Source organism: Papio anubis, chromosome 2 (genome assembly GCF_008728515.1).
Source record: "Papio anubis isolate 15944 chromosome 2, Panubis1.0, whole genome shotgun sequence".
In the NCBI taxonomy this organism is placed as follows: Eukaryota; Metazoa; Chordata; class Mammalia; order Primates; family Cercopithecidae; genus Papio; species Papio anubis.
Genome location: NC_044977.1, coordinates 176847727 through 176871378, shown reverse-complemented (window position 1 = coordinate 176871378; position 23652 = coordinate 176847727). Strand labels below are relative to the sequence as shown.

The 23652-nt window shown below is 39.4% G+C and overlaps 1 protein-coding gene across 1 annotated transcript in view; it reads left to right on the top strand.

The window, feature by feature from the left end:
• The window catches only part of GADL1 (glutamate decarboxylase like 1), a 170211-nt gene that overhangs the window by 72929 nt on the left and 73630 nt on the right, over positions 1-23652 (top strand). Inside the window, exon 12 of the mRNA XM_009201845.4 lies at positions 20668-20867. Within this exon, the coding sequence (XP_009200109.1) occupies positions 20668-20867 (200 nt within the window). The remainder of the gene's footprint in view (positions 1-20667; positions 20868-23652) is intronic.

Genomic DNA, 23652 nt, shown 5'->3' with positions numbered 1-23652 from the left:
TCTTTCCATATTTTAAAAGTAATATATGATGATCACATTATCAAACAGAATCAAGCATAATTAAGAACACAAAAATTACTTGTAAAACACCAGCCAATATTAAATCATTTAAAATTTTCTTGAGATGCATGTTAATATATGTCTATGCTAAGTGTAAATTAATATATTTTGCTTATATAACCAGCATCTTGCTTTCTTTATCCACTTCTACCCCTTATGATCTAAAAAAACAGTCTCCTTGGGTTTAAAGAAACTTGAGAATATTTCTTTAATCATGGCCATCTTTACCACGAAAGCAGCTAATTCAGCACCTTCAGCCAAGTTCAGCGGTGTGCATTACATGAAAGTCCATATATATTTTTAGAAGCTTTCTTCCTATTACAAAATTTGCAACACCTTCTCCCCCATCCAGACACTTCTTACAACTGTAGTTACTGAGGTAATCAGTGACTGTCAGAAACATGGGAAGCTAAACCTGTCTTGTTCAATTAGGAGATATTGGTATTTGGAAATATCATCCAGCCATCTATTTTTCTTGTGGAATTTTGTCATCTTTTTGTGACACACATTAACTATTCATCTATAGAGAAAGTCTCCAAGCGATACCAGATTTTCGTATGAGCAAATTATCCCATTAGATGTACCAAATGAAACCCAATATTGTACAAAACCTGCATATCAACTAGAGGAAATGTGGAATAAAGTGAAAATAATTTGTAAAAAACATAGCATTAGTGCATAAACTGGAGGAGAAAAGTAGAGGAATTTTAATTAAGGGTCAGAAGACTGGGTAAGGCATGAATATAACTTGATATTACATTTCTGAAATAATCCCATTCATTGGATCAAACGGCTGTTGATTGTTTTGCAAGTCCACCTTGCTGTCATCATTATAACTTCAGAATATATTTCATCTAGTAGAGTCTTTTACAAAATGACTTATTATCATCTATTTATTCTTCCAAACAGTTTTCAAAAACTTAAGTTTAAAAAACTTCCACTGGGGAGTTTTTCTGAGGTTTACATTAAACCTACAAGTTAATTTCAGAAGACTTAACATCTTTGTATGATTTTAGCCTTCCAACCTAGTAATATTCAGATCTCATTTATTTCACACACAAAGGTTCTTTTTAACTTTTTGTTATAAATTTCAAATATGTACAAAAGTAGAGATGAACTTCCATGAACCCATCACATGGTTTTTAGCAAGGATCAATTCATGAGAAGTTTCATATCTATTTCTTCCCCCTCTTGCCTGTGTATAAAAAAAAAAAGAGAAAAAAAGACACTCACACATTATATCAGTTTACCTGTAAGTATTTCAGTTGTAATGGCTTTTCTAATAGAGGACCCTGCATATATTTCGCTCGGATTATTTTATATTATTATATATTTTGTTTTTTAAACCTAACTGCTAAGGCTGATGTAAGAAACTTTTGAAATATTTACTTATATTTAACTACTTTACCAGATCGCTAGCTAATTGGTTCTGAGAGATTTTAAGTTATAATCATATTCTTAGAAATGCAAGAGAATATCAGTATATATTATTTTTTTCATTCTAATATCTAAGCTTCATATTGGTTACAATTATAATGCACTGATAGAATTTTCAAAAATATGTTCAGTAATAGTAAACAGAAGACATTGTCTTTGTAATTTTATTGAAGGTGCCCTAACTTATATATTCTTAATATTGAGAAATTATCTAGTATTGAGTTTTACCATATATCTTTCTATTATCATAAGGCAATTCTATCAATTTACTCCTTAAAATTAAATTTATGTTAATAGATTTTCTATATTACTGATTCATCTCATTTTATTACATTAAATTATTTTAATATATTAGTGGATGATTTTTGCCTCCATATACATGTAATCAATCTATTCTTTGTGTTTTATCTTGGTTGGATAGTATTTTGAGTACAGTTTTAAAATGTTTTTTTAAAAAAATCTCAATAACAGGCATCAGTTTTTAGAAATGTTCAGGAAATGTAATAAAACTCTTGCTCAGAAATTTTGGGATAGATAATTCTTTGACTGTGTTCAGTTTTTAAATTGAACTATTAATAATTTTCTGCTATAGTTGAGTTCAATATTTTCTCAAATATATTTTGCTAAGATTTTCAAAGATCTTAGCATAATATATGCCATGTCTATTTTTATCTCATTTTTGTCTCGTATTCCTGCCTGAAATCTTAATTTTTAATTAAAAAATTTTCCCTGATTACTTATTTTTTCTCCATGAGGAATCACTTTTTGCATTTATTTTTCATGTCCTTATTAAATTTATGTAATTAATATTCCATTTCTCCTGATTTATGTTTTTGTTCTGTAAGAATGCTGTTTTACATTTGAGGGCAGTTTTGGCTCAGCTCCTTAAATTCCATTTTGGAGTGTTCTCATCTAAATTATTTTCCAATTAATCTATAATAACCATGTTAGTTTACTCTGAGCAAAGACTGATTTATAATAGTGATTTTAATCTCCCAAGTGCTTAAGATGCGTTATGAAATTCTAGGTTTTATTGTACTCAGATAATGATCAGAATGAAACCAGAGATAAAGGGTGACAAATTTTTACCTTTTACAAGCCATAGTTATTCTTGGAAGGATATCTTATACAAAAAACCATTTTTAATTCACATCCTCTTTCCCAAGTAGATAAACAGGCTTCAGAGTTGGGGAGGGAAGAGGCCTCTCTGAAGAGAAAGCAATTAAGTATAAGTGTAAACCCAGGGCACCAAGAAAGAATAGAACCTCCCTGTAAATGAAAAGATAATAGGTTCTTTCCTGTCAGCTCAAATTCTAGGTGAAAATGTGGGAAGCCTCCCCCTCCATCTCCCATGTCAATGTGGTCAAGCAGAAACTAGAGATGGCCCTTTATCTAGGCATTAGAGTACCTGGGGTAGCCCCCTGTGTTCCTGCAGGCTTCAGAGTGGCTGGTATGGAGGATCATCCAAAAGTGACTGAACATGAACAAGACAGAAAGATGCCTGGAAATAGGAGCATGAAGCAAGAAGCAGGCCTCAAGTGATCTGACATTCAGAGGCCATGGCAGATCTTCAGGCATAAGCAGGAAGGTGGGAAGACCATCTTGGGATGAGCTAAGGGCGGAGCTCAACACACGACTGCAGTGACCAAACTGGACAAGCAGATTTCACACCTCAGTATAGGGTTGCCAGATTCAGTAAATAAAAACACAGGAGGCTCAGTTAAATTTGATTTTCATTAAATAATATTTTAGTGTAAGTATATCCCAAATGTTATATAGGACATACTTATATTAATGGTTTTTATAAATTTATAATGTGTTTGAAATTCAAATTTAATGGGGGTATTTTGTATTTTAACTGGCAACTCTTCTCAACAGCATTTGAGAAATTCACAATAACATGAAATAGAGAACAAGAGGAGGAAGAAATTACCCTCAGAAAAAAAAATTCTTGATCAACTATGTTTTATTTCTGAATGGTCTGACTGGTCAATTTGAGTTTTTCTGGAAGTGACCAGACTAAATATTATGCATTAGAAGTAATGGTGGCTCCAAATCAGAAATGTTTTAAAGAAAAATAAAGTTCCCTTTGTATACATCCAAAGTGATATAATTTTAAAACTTCTAACAATTATATTTGCTTTCAAGTTCTCATGACAGGAAAAATATGGCACCTCCACAGTATAATGTTTACATCTCTGCCCAAAAGACTAGCAAAAGCTAAATTAGAATATCTCAGTGTTAATTCTATATTTCTAGTCTTCTTAGCCTCTGGTCCAATTGGTGGGGCAGCAGGATGGAGCGAGGGTTCATTATGCCCATCTCTATGGATGAGAGGGGAAGTAAGGGGTCATTGTGAACTGGGCAAGGAGGCTAAATTGTGTCTACAATGAACATCTTCCATGCCTTGCTGTAACTATTTACTAGTGGATTGCCGATTTTTAAATGTAGTCTAGAAACTAAAAAACAACAAAAACCAAGAATTATATCTTCCCCATCTCCAGTTCCATAGCAGTTATCAGAAAGAAGTTTACCACTTCTCCTTTATAAGGCTACTCTCTTCCCAGTACATTTCATTATGCCCTTGTCATGGAGTAGCACATGTGGCTATTACATGTTCTTTTGGTCTTACCTTGAAATAGTATTCGTCTGTTTTATTTTCAGTCTTAGCACCAAAGTGTAGATTAAACCCTTGACATCCAGTTATAGAAATACTGGTGCATTCATTTAGAGCACTGTCAGAATCTTTGTGCCATTTCAATATCCAACTTGCCAGAGAGGGAGTGAAATGCAATGAAATACGTAGCTGTTTTCAGAGCTAGTGTGAACCAGAAATTTATATGTAATAAGGAAAAGATTGTTTTCTGCCTGTGAGGTAGCAACATCAAGCGTTAGAGGGTTAGCCGCTCTAATAGATTTCATTTCCCAATTTTAAAAGATATAGGGCCCCTTCACGTAAAAGGTTCAATTGAAATCTAAAAGGAAAATCTCTAGAGTTCAATTGTCTTCTTTGTTTAAAAAGCTTGTGATTGAGGAAATGACTCATCCATGATTGGTGGCAAGGTTATATTCTAGAATCTGATATTGGATTTACAATACAACAATAAATTAGTATGAACTCATGGAGTTTAACTCTCCCTGTACGGAGATTTATTTTTCTCAATGCCTCTATAGCTTTAGACAATTTTGAGAAAGGTTGTCACTTACATTCAAGACATTTATAATTATTTAGAACCAAAAACAGACATGCATGCCAGGCTACATGAAACTAGAGAAGACATATTGTCACTCATCATTGTAATGCGTTCATGGATTTTGTAAGGCAGGCGAGAAGGAAAGTATCTATGGTTCATTTTAGGTCACTGGGGTATGGGCACTGTATGTCAGCACATGGTGACTTTTTAGAGGGTATGCTGAGCCGTGATAGGTGTGGGGACTACATCAGTGTTTGGATATGGGACAGGAATAGGGTGTGGCACCCTTCACCCTAAGATGCTGTAAATACAGTTATCCCCTGATTTCTGACAAGCACTGAACTGTCAGAAATTAAGAATATGTGGGCCGGGCGTGGTAGCTCATGCCTATAATCCCAGCACTTTGGTAGGCTGAGGCGGGTGAATTACCTGAGGTCAGGAGTTCAAGACTAGCCTGGCCAACATGGTGAAATCCTGTCTCTACCAAAAATACAAAAAGTAGCCAGGGATGGTGGCATGCACCTGTAGTCTCAGCTACTCGTGAGGCTGAGGCAGGAGAATCGCTTGAACGCGAGAGGCAGAGGTTGCAGTGAGCCAAGATCACGCCACTGCACTCCAGCCTGGGTGACAGAGTAAGACTCTGTCTCAAAAAACAAAACAAAACAAAACAAAGAAAAAAAAGGAAAGAAAAGAAAAACACAGATTAAGAATCTATGGTCTTGGGGAGAGCAAAGTCAGATCTAGACAATGACATGTGGGTATCTGGGACTGGGGAATGATGTGCTGGGAGATGAGGCTTGGAAGCAATTTCAGATCACATATGGAGGGATTTAAACATCATGTTAAGAATGCATTTATTTTCCTACAGGCAAGTTGTTCCCTTTGTGTGGAAAACCAGATACTCTTTGCCTACTTGAGTCCTACTGTTTCTCCCATAAAACACAGCTCAAGCCTCAACTCTTCCAGGCGGCCTTTCTGCTTTTCCAGGACGCTTTAGGGGCCTCCTCTCTAGCCAAGCATTTGGTTCAGTACATATCGCAAATTCCTCTAATGGTGGAGCCATTAGCCTTTCACCTATATTGAAAGAGGCTCCCTGCCTGTTCCTCATGTCCAGTACAGGCCTGGCAAGTTCCATAAACAGTTAAAACAAGTGGATAAATATAGTAACCCATCAAATCCATATATAAATCCCATGAGGTAGGGACTATTCCCCTTCCTACTGTACAGATGAGGAACCTGAATACAGAAAGCATAAACAACATGCTCACAGCCTTCCATGAATCTCATAAAGGATGGAAGTGGGATTCAGTCAGTCATGCTCAGTCCACAATCCATGCTTTTAACCACATAGCTTATGTGTGCCTAAAACAAGATGGCAGGTAATGGATCAACCCTATTTCCTGCCTAAAACTGAATTTTAAAGCCATAATAACGTACAGAAATAGAAAACGTTGATTTAGAAAGATAAAACCTGCTTGTTTAATCCCCTTTGGAACCTATACAAAATGAAGTAGTAATGCTGATGATTTTGCTGATTCTAACTCATTTCCACAGCCAGTCTGGTTAAACTGACCTATGAATCTCCACCTAACTCAATTCGGTCCCCAGACTCTTGCCTGTAGGTTTTTCTCATTACACTTTCCCTCTTTCAGCCAAGGTTGTACAGACATTCTGTAGATATAGTCACTCTCTCCCCTGGATTTGCAGTCATGGTTGTTCTAAATACATCTGGTTCTCTTGTTCCCTTCGGGACACGTGCAATTTGTCAGACAACGGTTTTCTTGTTTGGTTTGGAAACCATAATTCTCATACCTAGAGACCTAGGATTGCGCCAGAGAATCGTAAACGTCATCACATATCCCTCCTTTTAACCGACCAGAGAGACCTGTCTACTTTCCCTCCCTGCCTTTTTTGCTCCTTTACTGGTAGCTTCCACTTACTATTTGCAGTAAAACAGAAAATGAAACCAAATTTAACCAGTTTCATCACAGAGTATTTTTTTTTCTTCTTGGGGTATTGGGGGAACAATGAAAATTAGAAATTATAAGCCAGTATGGGTCTTGATTTTCAAATGTCATTCTTTATGGGAATTGTGTAAAATGTTTCTCAAATCCAGAAAGGAAAATAAACCATGGCCGTTTTATTTCCCAGTTTAAGTATCTCTTTTAGTGGCTAAATATTTACTGTGTAAAAGGGATTAAAAATTTACCTTAATGAAAATAAAAGTTTTTTTTTTTTTTTTTTTTTTTTTTTTTGGTGGGGGAGGCAGCGTCTGGCTCTGTTGCCCAGGTTGGAGTGCACAATCTTGGCTCACTGCAACCTTTGGTCTCCCAGGTTCAAGCGATTCTCCTGCCTCAGTCTTCCAAGCAGCTGGGATTACAGGTGCCCGCCACCATGCCCAGCTAATTTTAGTAGAGACAGGGTCTCACTGTGTTGGCCAGGCTGGTCTCGAACTTATTCCTTTTTTTTTAATCAAGAAAAATGTCTCTGGTTTTGCAGCCTTCATGTAAAGGTTTCACTTTTTCTGCCTCTACAAATTTGGAAATGACTTAAGTGTCTCTTCACTGGAATGTCTTAAAAGCAGGGGTCTAAAAATTATGGCCCTTGGGTTAAACCTGACCTGTCACCTGTTCTTATAAAGTTTTATTAGAATACAGTCAGTCATGCCCATTTAAATATTCTCTATGGCTGTTTTCATGCTACCACCATAGAGTTGAGTGGTTGTGATAGAGATCATGTGGCTTGCAAACCTGAAAGTATTTACTACCTGGCTCTATACAGATAAGATTCTATCTATCCTATATAGGATGTATAAGATGGAATCACTTGCTGATCCTTGGTTTAGAACATCCAGATATGCGGGTTTGCTTTACCCAGTCTCCAAGGCTATAGTCTGAACTGGGAAATTCTGGGATTAAATATTTCTCAGTGGGTAACATATGGACCTTGAAAACCCAGCAAGATTTGTATTCAAATTATTCCTCTGCTTGGGACTGCCTTGTGTGACTTTGAGAAGTCATTTAACCTTTCTGAACCTTGATGCTGTTATCTGTATAATGAAGACACTTTGTTTTGAAAAACTACTGTAACATTAAATAAGGTTCAAACATGTGCAATGCATTGTTAACCAGGTAGTCAGCACACAGCAAATAATTTCTTTTCCTTGTTATGTCTATGTTGAGTAAGACATGTGCAAATGCACAGGCTCTTCTGTATGAACAAATATCCATTAGTATAGTTGAAACATTTGTCATTTTAGCACATTTCTGTAGTTTATAAGTCCTTTAAAAAAATGCTATTGTCCACTACATCTTTTGTTGTATCCAAAAGGTTCTACCAAAGTACTTCCTAAATTTTTAACTGGCATTTAATTATAGTTTTAAATAGGACTGCTCATGGTGATGGTAATGTCAGTAATGTCCCACAAATCTTCAATGGGATTTATATAAAGAACAGGAAACTTATGTTTCAGAACTCACCTTCCTGTATAGCATTTTCCTTTCTGTGGTATCAATCTCCTACCTATACTTCAGGCCTCAGAGGCCAGAACTCTCAAGAATGCTCGAACTCCAAGAAATGTAGGCCACAGGCCTTATTGCTAAAGGTAAAATTCAAATGTAAAATTCCACTTGAGAAGGAACCGTGCCTTTGTTGACAGCATCACAATAAGCTGGGGACATAGATTGATTTTGTTAAGTATTATGCTCTTGGTGAAGAATTGCTCTTCTAGCCTCAGTCCAAAGCAGCACACTCAGTCTGTTTTGTCCAATTTGAAAGGGAACATTTCTAGACATCTACCTATTTTAGAGAGATGCAATTAATCCATCTAGACTGAAGAAAAGCGTCCTGTGTTAATATGTTTTTTCAGGCATTTACTTACACATCATGCCACAAATAATCCAGATATCTCCAGGTGGTGGGCTGCAGTGCAATATTATTATCCTCAATTTGCAGATAAATGAAAATGTTGTATGATGAAGCAAGGTGATGTAGTTGACCATTACACAGTAAATACCCAAAGTTCAGAAGCAGCAAATGACTACTGAATACCTTTGCTACACTGTGTCAGTTAACTAGATAGGCCAAACATTTGCCAAATTCTGTAATCTCTCGTCTTTTGTCTCCCTTCTCATGTGCCTTTTGTGTGCAGACATGCCAGGCTTCCTCACTGCATTTTCTCTTGGCTTTGAACCTCATTTATTCTCCTGTTCCACATTCTCCCCCTTTTATTTCCCCCTCCTTCTCTTCTTCCCCCATCTCTACCCTACCTCCCTCACTTCTCCTATCTCTTATCTCTCCTTCCTTTTGTCCTCTCCCAATCCTACCATATTGTAGGCTACCTTAAATCCCTTTTGCGACAAAGTAGGGTCTCAAATGGATCCCAGAAACTCAGAGTTAGCAGTAATATAGGAAGAGGAAGGATTGCAGTTCTTCCTATCAGAGCCAAGTGAGCAAAGTTCACCTATCAGTTGATACTAGCTTCTGAAAACATATGGTTTTTCTTCCATATCACAATAACATAATGATATGGTTTGCCTGTGTCCCCACCCAAATCTCATTTTTAATTGTAGTTCCCACAGTTCATTTGTGTTGTAGGAGGGACCCAGTGGGAAGCAGCTGAATCATGGGGGCAGGTCTTTCCCATGCTATTCTCATAATAGTAAGTCTCTCAAGATCTGATGGTTTTAGAAAAGGGAGCTTCTCTGCACAAGTTCTCGTGTGTCGCCATGTAAGATGTGCCTTTCACTTCTACCATGATTGGAAGGCCTCCCCAGCCACGTGGAACTATAAGTCCATTAAACTTCTTTTGTAAATTGGCCAGTCTCTGGTATATCTATCAGCAGCATGAAAACAGACTGATACACATGGCAAAGCAAAAGGTTGAATAAGGTTCTTGGTTTTGTTTGCACATTTCATCCATGCTGTAGCCCGTGGACATAGATTTTATAGTTTGGAGCTTCTTTTTTCCTCCCACTGATTAAGACTTCAGCATGGACGACATGTAACCCATATTCTCTTTGGGTTACATGGAATAAAGCCATTCTTCACTTGTATTCACACACAAATAAAACTCTTATAATGAGCACTAGTAGCAAAAAATAAGTTAGATAATCACCCTAGTTTATATGTTATCAGAAAAACAACACTTCAGACTTCTCTAGTCTCAACATGAATGTAATATTCACTGAAACTTCTAGATCAGGATTTTTCAACGTGAGATCAAGACCCATCAGAGCAGTGGTTTCCAATCCTGGCTGCACCTGAGCATCGCCTGGGAAACATTTTGAACAGTAACATTGCCCTTACTTCACACAGAAAATTCTGGTTCTGTGGCCTGGAGTAGGAACCCTGCAATGTTATTTTTTGGGGGGAAAAAAACAACAGATGATTCTAATGTTATCCAGGGTTAACAGTTACTGTACTAATTGTTCTTGAGTTACAATTGACTGTAAGTCATGCCAGTTTTTTATTTTTTCCTTTTAATGAACAGAACAGACTGAAATAGAAAAAAATCAGTATGCACTCCATGTGGTAATGTGTACTATTCCATGAAATTTTTCTTTCAGTTTCATGTGTAGTAGGGTGGATACTGTGTCACTATTTTAAAATAATTTCTTACTGTGAGTTGTAGTCAGAGTTTGAAAAACACTGTTTTAGATTATCTTTAATAGAGAGAAGGTATGTTGATTGTTGCCTAGGGAAAATAAAAAAAAAAAATCTCCATCTGTCCCAAGAGAGAAGCCCGATTGTACTATTTTTAAACGCTTGTAGGGCATGCCGAGGTATTGCCAAGTGATCTCTGCACTATCAAATGTTTCTTACCTATTTATAGAGGCACTTACACATTCTCTAAGAAACTGAGTCCAACTTTCCTCTCCTGTAGGCAGCGTTATGGTTTAAAATTATTAAGTTGCATTTCTAAAAATATCTTTTAGTTCAGTCTCCTCATTTTCTAAGCAGCTCATTCTAACCCTTAGTTAGGGGTATTTAAGGAAGATTTACACTCTGGGAGAAAATATCTCAGATCTTGCACTAAAGTATGCTAGCAGTTCTCTGAAAATCCCTAACAGGTCTGCAGCCCTGAAACTTAAAGCTTTCTGGAATCTTCCAAGAGGCTTTCTGGAATTGGAAGGGGAGTCTTGATCTCAACACTAAGTGCTCAGAATATTCTAGAAGTCAGTCGTTTTTACAGATGATGTCAAACTGATCCAGTGCCTGCGACCTCTTGGCAGTTCATAGCTGGTAATGTGTAAACCACTGTCAAGAAGGCTGGTGTTTCCAGCCCCGCCCTTGTAGCATGAGGGGGAGGGACTTCCCTCCCCCTCCCTCTCTACTTTCATTTTGTGTGGAAGGCTGCTATTTCCTTTGCCCATTGTGCTGTGAGACTACTGTGGGTGACTGGGAGAGAGAGTAGCAAAGATGAGAAACCAGAAGAAAGGCGAGCCAGAGGAGGGTGCGGCCAAGAGACGACTGGGGGCTCACGGGAGGAACCTGGGGAGTAGTGCCCACTGCACAAACATGCCCTTTCCTGCTCTTCTGCCTTGAGCTGGACAGAGCTGTAGGATGTCTTTGATAACCTATTACATAAAGCAATATACACAGTGGGAAAGTGAGGATTTTGAACCACCACAAAAAAATGTCAAGTGTATTAAGGAAAGAAGCAAGTGACCTCAGCTTTGTAAAGCAACTTAAGAATTTTCAAGAGCGTATCAACGAAAGGATCAAAGGTGGAAAACAAACACAGATCTCTCTCTGTATATATCTCTGTATTTACCTATCTATATATATCATGTAAAACTTTTCTTTCATAGTATCATGAATTGATGTTTTCTCAAAGAATATATTTTCACAGATAGCTGTGAAGTTAAAAGCATTATGTCAATTAACTGAAACAAGAGATGAAGTCACATTTTGTTGGAAACCTAGCACACAGCACCCAGAAACTTTCTGGAAACGGCTTGAACCAGGCAGACCATCGAACCAGTTTGTGAGGAGGGCTGACAGCACACAGTTTTTGAGAAACTGGAGATCAAAATAAACTCGAGGAAAGGAGATGTCAAAATGGCAGTACAAACTCAAATATGTCACTATATGGCAGAAGAATACAGGACAGACTGTTCACCAGAACAGAAATTCAATCACAAGCACCTTATGTATCAGCAAACTTCATTATGTATCTGATACACTTCAGAATACTTCTGAGAAAATATTAGAGCAAGGTTGTTGTCTCCTTGTAGCCTCATGCTCCTTAAATTGGAATAAGACAAAAAATATGTATATATCCCCCACAGAATATGCATAGAGATTCTTCTTATAGTATGAATTTTATGCAATGACTTTTTTGGAGGAAAAGGTGTGTGTAAAAATCTTTTTCTTAATATATACTTGTAATAAATCCAAGTAATATAAAAATATAAACTTAAATGAAAGTTCTCTACAATCCCCCCTCTGAAAATAAACTATTAAAAAACAAAAAAGTATCAGCAAACTTCTGTACACAACGTGTTCCAGGAAGTACAAGAGATCATGAGAAGGAAGTGAGAATTGGAGAACTAATTGAGGATTTGAGCAGAGATCGATCTATAGGCGATACCAGTGACTGGAAAATGCTTGACTGGAATGGGAAAGATAGCTGAGTTAATATCAAAAAATGATTCGGAACTGGTAATAGAAGCAAGCCTTTATATCATGATTTGAACCTCGTACATTGAAACATCCAATGGAGCACAATGTGTCTGCAATTAGTCTCTCAAATTGCAGATGAAAAGGCAAATAGGAATTCAGATTTGGTGGCAAATTCAAAAATTAATTGTGCCCCTTTATAAAAAAATAAGTTCTCTCTCCAAGCTGTATGCAAACCGGATGATTTTAAATATTTTCTATTCTGACAGAGAATGAAAAATCTATAGCAGAAAAATGAACTAAATAAATCCAAGTAAAGAAATGAATTAAAGACATGCCATAGGAAAAAAATGAAAGATGTCTATTTAAAGATGACAGAAATGAAAGAATACCTGCTTTGGATTATAGGTGAACATAGAGCAAAATGCAGAAAGATTGTGAGTAGAGACTCAGGAAATGAGTCCTCGCTGGTTAAAGTTGAAGGCAAATTCCCAGTTATAAGTGAATAGCTCTTACAGTAGAACGCCACCATCCTTCACGCACTGTGCAGGAGACTAGGAAAGCAGAGGTTACACAAAAGAACAGACACAGGAGGGCGAGGGGAAGGTTAAGTGCAAAGATTGGTTCAAATGATTTTGATGACCTGCTCTCATTCTTACCACAGGACTTGAAAGTCAGAAAGAAGGAACATTTATAACGCGGGGGGGGGGGGGGGGGGGGGGGGGGGTACAGAAAGACAAAAGTAGTCGGTGGACTTGCATTTAGAGAAATGAAGAGGGTTATTTTCCCACTTTCTAACTTCATACATCAGCATTTTAGACAAAAAAGACAAAAAATTGATAAAAGTGGTGTGCTAATGTAAGAATCTGTGTATTAGATGGCATCCAAATAGTCTGCTGGTTTCCACAAGTTCAAAATGCATCCATTTACACAGGTGCCTTGTACTGACCCTATACTTTAGCACTTGAAATCTCACCTTTGAATGATATCCCTCATATTGTTTTGTTTTTGTTTTTGAGATGGATTCCTGCTCTGTCGCCCAGGCCAGAGTGCAGTAACGCTATCTCAGCTCACTGCAACTTCCGCCTTCCAGGTTCAATCAATTCTCCTGCCTCAGCCTCCCGAGTAGCTGGAATTACAGGCATGTGCCACCACACCCAGTTAATTTTTGTATTTTTAGTAGAGATGGGGTTTCACCATGTTGGTCAGGCTGCTCTCCAACTCCTGACCTCAAGTGATCCGCCCACCTCGGCCTCCCAAAGTGCTGGGATTACAGGCGTGGGCCACCAGGCCTGGCCTGTTCATCCTTTGTTTCTTCCTTTTTCCACCTCTCTGCCCTGTCCTTCCCTCGCTCTTTCCCTCCCTCCTTTCTTTTCTTCCTTGTCAGACTATTCATGGCCCAACCTAATACACTGACCTTTTACATGGTTCATTCTGATTTGCTTCCTTTTGGGAAACACAGTTTTATTCCCCCGCCCTGATGGAGTCTCCCTCTGTCACCCAGGCTGGAGTGCAGTGGCACAATCTCGGCTCACTGCAATCTCCACCTCCCAGGTTCAAATGATTCTTCTGCCTCAGCCTCCCGAGTAGCTGGGACTACAGGCATGTGCCACCATACCTGATTGATTTTTGTATTTTTAGTAGAGATGGGGTTTCCCCATGTTGGCCAGGCTGCTCTCGAACTCCTGACCTCAAGTGATCCACCTGACTCAGCCTCCCAAAGTGCTGGGATTATAGGCATGAGGCACTGCGCCTGGCTGCACATCCTCTATTGTCCTCTGTTTACTCTCTTCCTTCCACCCCACACCAACTACGCAGAAATTAACATAACCATTTTCCCCTCTTTGCTTAAGGAAACTGGAGAAAACTCAAGTTACACCTGGCCAATTGATGGCTCCTTAGCTTTCAGTCCACCCGGCGTATGCCCTGGGTCATTCTAATTTTATGTGATGCCTTTAGGGTCTTCCATTTTAACTACACTGAGACTTGTAAAGACCCACAGCATCTACAAAGGACTTCAAGTATGGGAGCTTAATTAAGTCAGGATCCGCTCCATTTGAAGGATGTAGAGCATTGATAACTCTTTTTATTGCTTCAAGATTTTTTGTAATATGTTCTGTCAGCTCGGCCTACTTCTATAACTGTATAACTGGCAAGTACATTCCATTAAAAAGGAAGGTGGGTGAGGGTTGTAATATGTTCATTTCATAAACAGTGAGGAAGTCGAGAGCTGATGTTCTGTCCTGCAGCTTGCCTGGGGGAAATAAAGTAAACCAAAGGAGGAACAGGCAGTGACAGCTGAGAGGGGTCAGGGGATACCGGAATGTGCAGAAGAGGAGGAGTGGTGGGTAAGATTTTTGGTTTAAGACTGAAGAGTATTCCCAGTTAACGTTAGTTCCTTAGATTTTCCTAATACTTATGTATGATGGGTAGAACAAGTAACAGCCTTTTCATTAGGCCAATGAGAAAAATGAAACCCAAGATGTTAAGTGACAGGCTTTGAGCTCTGACACCAAGTAACTAAATCAAAAGCAAAATTCACTTCTGCTGATTCTCACTTTATTCTGCCAGATTAGTAATGAAGTTTAAGCTGTAAGATCTACAGGAGCCTGGGAAGATTCCATCACTAATCATTCTTATTGTGGCGTTTAAGATGCTTAGTGACTTGGCTACTCTAGATTTCTAGCCTGAACTCTCCAGCTATGGCCCACTTCCTTAATTAGCTCCAGTTATACTCAATTCTGTCCTCTCATTGGTCCAGCTGCCCCTCACTTTTCAGCTCTCAGCATCTTCTGAAAAGCCATCTCTCACACCTCTAAGGTGGTGAATATGACCCTCCTTTGTGCTTTGTCGCGCCTTGTGCTTTTTCCTATTCTAGCACTGGACGGTAGTGGCCTGTTTTTTTCTGCTCCTATTCCCACCTGAAATGTCTTAAGGATGGTGACTTATTTACATCTCCAGCGTCTAGCATAGCTTTCAGCCTATATTAATGTACCCAAATGTTTGATAAATAAAGCAAGCCAGTATCAGATGGCATAATCATTTTAAAAGTTCACTTTTATATTTTAGATTACAACCAAGTCTTCTATTTGCAACCTAACTTTGATTTTGTACATTACGCCAACGAATATTAACCCAGATGCTAGCACCTTCATGGGCTTGTATACCCAGGCTCCTGGCATGATAGTGTTTATTATGTAATAGGTCAATACATAATTTTTGGATGTATTAAAGGATGATTAATATTCCTATTTTCTAAGTCATTTAGTTTAGACCTTTTTTATGGTGACGTAGGACAGAATATAGGAAGAGCCATATGGGAAGAGCTTTTAGTAGCTTTTCTTTAATGAGCTGAAAAACATGATTGCAAGGAGGAAATACAAAGGCTTTTGTTGTGTACAGCAAGGATCCCCCCACCCAGGCCACAGACCCGTACCAGTTGATGGCCTGTTAGGAATCGGGCCACACAGCAGGAGGTGAGTGGTAGGTGAGCAAGCATTACCACCTGAGCTCTGCCTCCCGTAAGATCAGCCTTGGCATTAGATTCTCATAGGAATGCAAACTCTATTGTGAACTGTGCATAAGAGGGATCTAGGTCATGTGCTCCTTATGAGACTCTAATGCCCGATTTGAGGTAGAACAGTTTCTTCCTGAAACCATCTCCCCAACACCACACCCCACATCTGTGGAAAAATTGTCTCCCATGAGCACTGGTCCCCTGGTGCCGAAAAAAGGCTGGAACTGCTGGTGCACAGAATCCCGACTTAGTAGACCCACATGGTCACTGACCAAAAAGAGACCGCAGAATCTGATCTGGCCTATGGAAATCAAAGATGGCTTGGCTAATCTTGGTCAAGAGAATATGCAACCTACAGATTCATTCATTCACATAATGAGTGAATATTTTGGATAATATCTCCAGATTCACAAGTATTCATAAAGATCTCAAAATGCTTTATAAACAGGATATTACTGGTGGTAAGACCAGAAGTCATGTTTATAGGAAAAAATAAAAGAGTTTGAAACAGGATCTTAGTTATTTTGACCTCTAGTAGCTCAGTGTTCTCTTCTTCTACCATTTTCCTTTTTACCAACCTCTCCAAATGGAGCACCCTCTTTCACATGTATTTAAGCGCCCACTGTCGATGCAATAAAGTATAATAGGTTAGAGTTCAGGCCCTGAATCTAAGTTTTGGTTTGAAACCTAGCCCTATCACCTAGTAGCTACATGAACTTAGGTAATTAACTTGCTGTGTTGCAAATTGTACAATGGAGTTGACAAAAATAGAATTTATCTCACTGGGTTGTTGAGAGATTTAAGTGAGTTATTACATATGAAGTGTCTGGAAAATAGTAAGAGTTCAATAAATGTTAGCTCCGGTCATTATTATGTGCTAGGTTAGGTGTTGTGAAGGCAAAGAGGGAAAGTAAAAGTTGTGGTTTCTGTGTTGTCATTGGCTTCTCTTTATTGTATAATCCAATCCATTCTTTTCTTTCCTCTGCTTTGCTCTGCAAAAGGGCCAGACTCCTAAAAGCTATATTTTCCAGGCTCTTTTGCCAATTGGCTTCCTGCTAGGTTTGGTCACAAAAAGGTTTCATATAAGATAGTGAGGTTGGGAGGCCAAGAGTCTCTCTCTACATGGGTAATGTTAAAGAAAACTAGAAGCAGACAGTAAAGTAGTAAAAACAGACTTTGTTCAGGAACTACTGCAATAAGGAAGAGAGACCTCAGTGTAACCTGACTCACTTCTGAATACAGCATGGACAAGTAGGGATTCATAGCCAAGGGGCAGGTTGGGAGTCAGTGGGTGGAAAATGACTGAGAAAACATTAGGAATAAAAGGACACAGATTAGACATCTGACAAGATGCTTGCTGAGGGCAGGCTAGAAGGATGAAGAACTTGGTCGGATAAAGGGAGATATTGGGATGAGGGATTCTTTCCAAACTGACTAGCAAGATTCTTGCTACAAGAGGGCAATGCATTTATAGAAAGATAAATGTCAAGGTGGAGACCTAGAGGACTTAGACTAACTAAATGTTAGTCAAAAAGAGAATGTTGGTTAGTAGCACCACCACCAGAAGTTGTCTTCTTCATCACTTCCTGTCTCCAAACAGAGCCCTTCTCCATGCTCACAGATCCCACTTGGAAGCTTCAGTTTTCAGCCTTCCTACCCGCTTTCCGTGTAGGGAGTGAGGCCAATACAGGCTATAATAGAACAAGACGAAAGGACATATTCCTGATAATGGGTATTATTTAGTACCGGATTCAACTGTGCCTTAAGATTATATATACGACTAGATTTTTAAATATAGAAGCCTATAAAAAGACTCCGTTTTGCTTAAGCTTCTTTCGCTTGCCACTGTACAAGTCCTAATACAATGTCTACTAACACCTAAGAGTTTGAATTAATGTCACAATATAAAGCAATTTGAATTTTCATTGGATACTTGTCTCTGAAAGCCATGTTACTAGTATTTATTGTCCTGCTAGGATTAAGAGTATATGAAGATGAGCAAGATAAATATGGTGCTTCTCTTTGATAGCACAATAACTATTTTCAACAATGTTAAATTTTACTATACTTATTTCTAAAATGTTTTCTCTGAAGATCTGAGCATCTTCTCTTAGTTGATGTCTTAAAACTAAAGGACATCTCATCCACTTTAATACAAGGACATAAACTAAAATGCAAAGTGAAATATTCGGGAGGAAAGTTTATTTTTGATAAAGTAAATCCCAAGCCTCCAGTTCTTTAGGAAACTTTCCCAAGGCAGAATTTTTAGTGCCATGAAATTAACTGTCACTACTGCAGGACAATTGTTTCTTCTGCTATTTGCTTTCTTGGCTCTCTTGTTCTCCACTTGCTTATGATTACACAAATTTGTCTTCTGATAATGGATGAGCCTCCTCTCCCTTTCGATCACTACCATAGGCCCCTAAAACTTGCTCAATAAATGTCCAAAGTTCATTTGCTTTGGGAATTTTTAATCTTTCATGGTTGGTGACAGTAAATTTATAATCGTAATGCAAGTGTGTGTGTGTGCCTGTGTTGTGAATATGTGTGCGTGATTTGTCCCTAAAATACATGCAGTAGCCTTTTAGTGTCATAATATATGGTCAGACTGTAGTTGCTATGGAAACAATAACCAAATTTCCCGACTTTTGAGGGCAGGGAGATGCAGCAGTGGCAACTGATCAGAGTAGTGTTATTGATGATAAAATCTAAGACTTTAAGGGATTTTTCTACTTTAGTGTTCAGGTCAGAGCAATCTGCTCTTTCCCTGTATCTCTCAAGAATACCCATCAGAACCAGGCTGAAGGCATACTAATGTTTATTATTATTATTAATTATTCTAGAGACAGGGTCTCACTGTTGCACAGGCTGGTAAGCCGTGATGTGCTCACAGCTCACTGCAGCCTCGACCTCATGGGCTCAAGTGATCCTCCCACTTCAGGCACATGCCACAACCACAGACATGTGCCACCATGCCCAACTAATTTTTATGTTTATAGAGATGAGGTCTCACTGTGTTGCCCAGGCTTGTAGCAAACTGCTGGCCTCAAGTGATTTTCCTACCTCGGCCCTCCAAAGCATTGGGATTACTGGTGTGAGTCACAGTGCCCAGTCTTATTGTTTTATATTCAGTTTATTGTGGATACTGGATGAGGGACATATTGTAATTCTTGGTTATGTTTGGTATATAATTTTTATGTAGTATAAAATCATACTTTTTGATAACGGAACATATTTAGATCCAGACTAGTATGTACACAAGACAATGTTGCTTAAGTCAGCAAACTTATGCTTTCATTTGAAATGTGATACATTGAGATTTCCTTTTCATTCAACTAATTAGCACAAGCTGATTAGTCAAATGAAGCACATTTAATACATTCTCTGATCAGAAGGAAACATTTTCTAGGACCCCCATGTCTACTGAGCAGCTTTTTTGTAGCTTCCTATACAGCACTAGTAGTTTTGAATTGTTAAAGTTTGGAAAATGCACCAAATGAGAAGCTCATCTATCTGTGTTTATTCTATTCATACCACATGTCAGGGGTATTGGGAGAGGAATCACTGTCTTGATAGCTTAATGAGAGTGCTCTGTGCCCAGCAGCGTTAAGCTACATGGATATAACGATGGATAAGAAATGATTCCTGCTCCCAAGAACCTGCTAGACCACACAAGGAGAGAATACAGGTAGTGACTGCTCATTGCATGGGGAAAGCACAGGATGAAGGCCAACAAATGCAGCCAAATACCAGTTATTCCTTTGAGTCCAATGAGATGGGCAGATGAAGCTGAAGGGGAGGAAAAAGTTGAGATGGGACCTGATGGAAGGGCAGGCCTGAGAAAGAAGGCAAGGCTATGTTTAGTGTCAGTAAACTTCACAGCTTATAAATAGACTGCATATATTCTGTTGAAAGTGTCAAGTATCGTAATAAAATAGAGAGTTAGATGCAAGCAAATCGTATAAGACATAGAAGAGACATGATGAAGTGGTTCAGGGACATTGAGTACATTGGCTCCACTGAGGAGGCACAAGGATCTAAAATATTTTAGGGGAGTTGTCAGGGCTGTAAATGATTAGGAAATCCTGGCTTTTGTAGACACTAGATGACATTGAAGACAACATGGCTTCAACTTTAATGGTTTGAGGTCGAGGCAAAGGCCCTATAATCGTGATGAACAGTAAATTATCACCAACTTCCTAATGATAACAAGTTAGTAAATGCAGATGGAATTTTGTTGCAAATAAAACCAGCATGAGACAAACATGAAAGGCCCTGTGGAATTATAGCTGACATTTTGTGGTAGTGAGAACTTGTTGGCTCTTGTTTACCTCTTCCATAGCTCTTTCACTGGGTTTTTATCCCTGGGCTTTTTCCCTGAGTTATGTCGGGTCTAGCCTTTTCAAATGAATATGAAAAAGAAGGTCTTTAAACCTATTTTGCTTATGAAATTGTATAACATGTGTAAATATGTCAGTTTTTTTTGTTTGCCAATGGAGAGCTTTGAGTTATAGACAGTTTTATTCATACTGAAAAACTGGCCCGCCTTGATGTCATAGCGATAATAACATGGTCTTTTCAGCTTCTCAATACTCAGTAAAATTGTGAAGATGGATTTTAGCATTGTCAACTCTGAGGCTTTGTTTGGTAACACCGTGGGTAATGTGTATCTCAAAGTCAATGTACATGGTGTCCGATGCAAGGCAGTCAAAGTGAGATGTACATTTGGCATAGGCAGAATATACACATTGTGTGTGTACATGTGTGTGTTTGCTTTCAAAATCAAGTTGTATTCTAAAATTGAACAGTCTTGTAATCTTTCTTTCTTTTTCAAAGGATCTTCTTAAAAAATGCTACTGTGCCAAGGCATCTTACCTCTTCCAGCAGGATAAATTCTATGATGTGAGCTATGACACAGGAGACAAGTCTATCCAATGTAGCAGAAGACCAGATGCATTCAAGTTCTGGATGACCTGGAAGGCCCTGGGTACATCAGGCCTTGAAGAGAGAGTTAATCGTGCTCTTGCTTTATCTAGGTACTAGCCTCTCTGTGTGTGTGTGTGTGTGTGTATATTCGTGACTATCTATAAAGACCTAAGGAAAGTAATACTTCAAATGCGTTGCAAGTGCATATTTTCATTTGTGCATTCTTTATTTCATCCAATACACGTTTTCTCAATACCTACTACGTGTTAGGAATTATGAACAGAGCAGTCCTACCACCTCTTTCCAAGATCCTAGCCTACTGAGAGATACAAATGGCCCTCCTTTCTAGCAAGGTGAGGTATAGAGTCTCCAATCCCAATCAGGAGGGCTCTCTAGTATGTTCTTGAGGAACACTAGCAGAGGCTCTTTGGAGGAAGTGACTTTCAACTGAGATCTAATGAAGAGAAGGTGATATTGTTTGGCTCTGTGTCCCCACCCAGATCTCATCTTGAATTGTATTCCCATAATTCCCAGGGGTTGTGGGAGGGACCTGGTGGGAAATAATTTGAATTATGGGAGCTGTTTTCCCCATACTGCACTGTGATAGTGAATAGGCCTCACAACATGGGATGGTTTTATCAGGGGTTTCTATTTTTGCATTCTTCATTTTCTCTTGCTGCCACCATGCAAGAAGTGTCTTTCGGCTTCCACCATGATTCTGAGGCCTCCCCAGCCATGTGGAACTGTAAGTCCAATTAAACTTTTTTCTTCCCAGTCTCGGGCACGTATTTATCAGCAGCATGAAAACTGACTAATACAGCAAATTAGTACCAGTAGAATGGGGTGCTACTGAAAAGATACCCAAAAATGTGGAAGTGACTTTGGAACTGGGTAACAGGCAGAGGTTGGAACAGTTTGGAGGGCTCAGAAGACAGGAAAATTTGGAACTTCCTAGAGACTTGTTGAATGGCTTCGACAAAAATGCTGATAGTGATATGAACAATAAGGTCCAGGCTGAGGTGGTCTCAGATGGAGATGAGGAACTTGTTGGGAACTGGAGTAAAATTGACTTTTGTTATGTTTTAGTAAAGAGACTGGCGGCATTTTGCCCCTGTCCTAGAGATCTGTAGAACTTTGAACTTGAGAGAGATGATTTACAGTATCGGATGGAAGAAATTTTTAAGTAGCAAAGCCTTCAAGAGGTGACTTGGGTGCTATTAAAAGCATTGTTTTAAAAAGGAAACAGCATAAAAGTTCAAAAAATTTTCAGCCTGACGATGCAGTAGAAAAGAAACGCATTTTTTGAGGAGAAATTCAAGCTAGCTGCAGAAATTTACATAAGTAACTAGGAGCTGAACGATAGTCCTCAAGAAATGGGGAAAATGTCCCCAAGGCATGTCATAGTTCTTCATGGCAGCCCCTCCTATCACAGACTCAGAAGCCTAGGAGGAATAAATGGCTGGGCCCAGGGTCCCCATGCTGTGTGCAGCCTACAGACTTGGTGCCCTGCATCCCAGCTGCTCCAGCCATTGCTAAAAGGGGCCCAAGTACAGCTCAGCCCATGGTTTCAGAAGGTGCAAGCGCCAAACCTTAGCAGCTTCCATGTGGTGTTGAGCCTGTGGGCACACAGAAGTCAAGAATTGAGGTTTGGGAACCTCCATCTAGATTTCAGAAGAGGTATGGAAATGCCTGGATGCCCAGGCAAAAGTTTGCTGCAGGGGAGGGGGCCCTCACGGAGAACCTCTGCTAGGGCAGTTCAGAAGGGAAATGTGGGGTCCGAGCCTCCACACAGAGTCCCTACGGGGGCATTGCCCAGTGGAACTGTGAGACAAAGGCCACTGTCCTCCAGGCCCCAGAATAGTAGATCCACTGACAGCTTACACCGTGCGCCTGGAAAAGCCACAAACACCCAATGCCAGCATGTGAAAGCAGCCATGAGGGGGGCTATACCCTGCAAAACCACAGGGGTGGAGCTGCCAAAGACTATGGGAACCTACCTCTTGCATAAACATGACCTGGATATGAGACATGGAGTCAAAGGAGATCATTTTGGAACTTTAGAATTTGACTGCCCCGCTGGAATTCAGACTTGCATGGGCCCTGTAACCCCTTTGGTTTTGGCCAATTTCTCCCATTTGGAATGGCTGTATTTACCTAATACCTGTATCCCCATTGTATCCGGGAAGTTACTAGCTTGCTCGACTTTACAGGTTCATAGGCAGAAGGGACTTGCCATGTCTCAGATGAAACTTTGGACTGTGGACTTTTGGGTTAATGCTGGAATGAGTTAAGACTTTAGGGGACTGGTGGGAAGGCATGATTGCTTTTGAAATGTGAGCACATGAGATTTGGAAGGGCCAGGGCCAGAATGACTTGGTTTGGGCTCTGTGTCCCCACCCAAATCTCATCTTGAATTCTACTCCCATAATTCCCAGGTGTTGTGGGAGGGACCCAGTGGGAGATAATTTGAATCATGGGGGCAGTTTCCCCACGCTGCTGTTGTGGTAGTACATACGTCTCACAAGCTCTTTATCAGGGGTTTCTGCTTTTGCATCACTCTTTTCTCTTGCCACTGCCATGTAAGAAGTGCCTTTTGCCTCCCACCATGATTCTGAGGGCCTCGCCAGCCTTGTGGAACTGTAAGTTCAATTAAACCCTTTCTTCCCAATCTCGGGTATGTCTATCAGTAGCGTGAAAATGGACTAAAACAGAAAGGGAGAAGAATGACCTGGGTGGAAAGAGCAGCAGGCCTAAACCTCTGGATGTGAGGTGATGCAGAAGTCTGGATGTGACATTAAGGACGTGAAAAGCATATCTGTGAGTTTTGGTGGCAGCTTAAGTCTTAAAGGGAAAGGCAGTATGGAAGCACCATGTTTACTTGCCTTGTAGTAACAT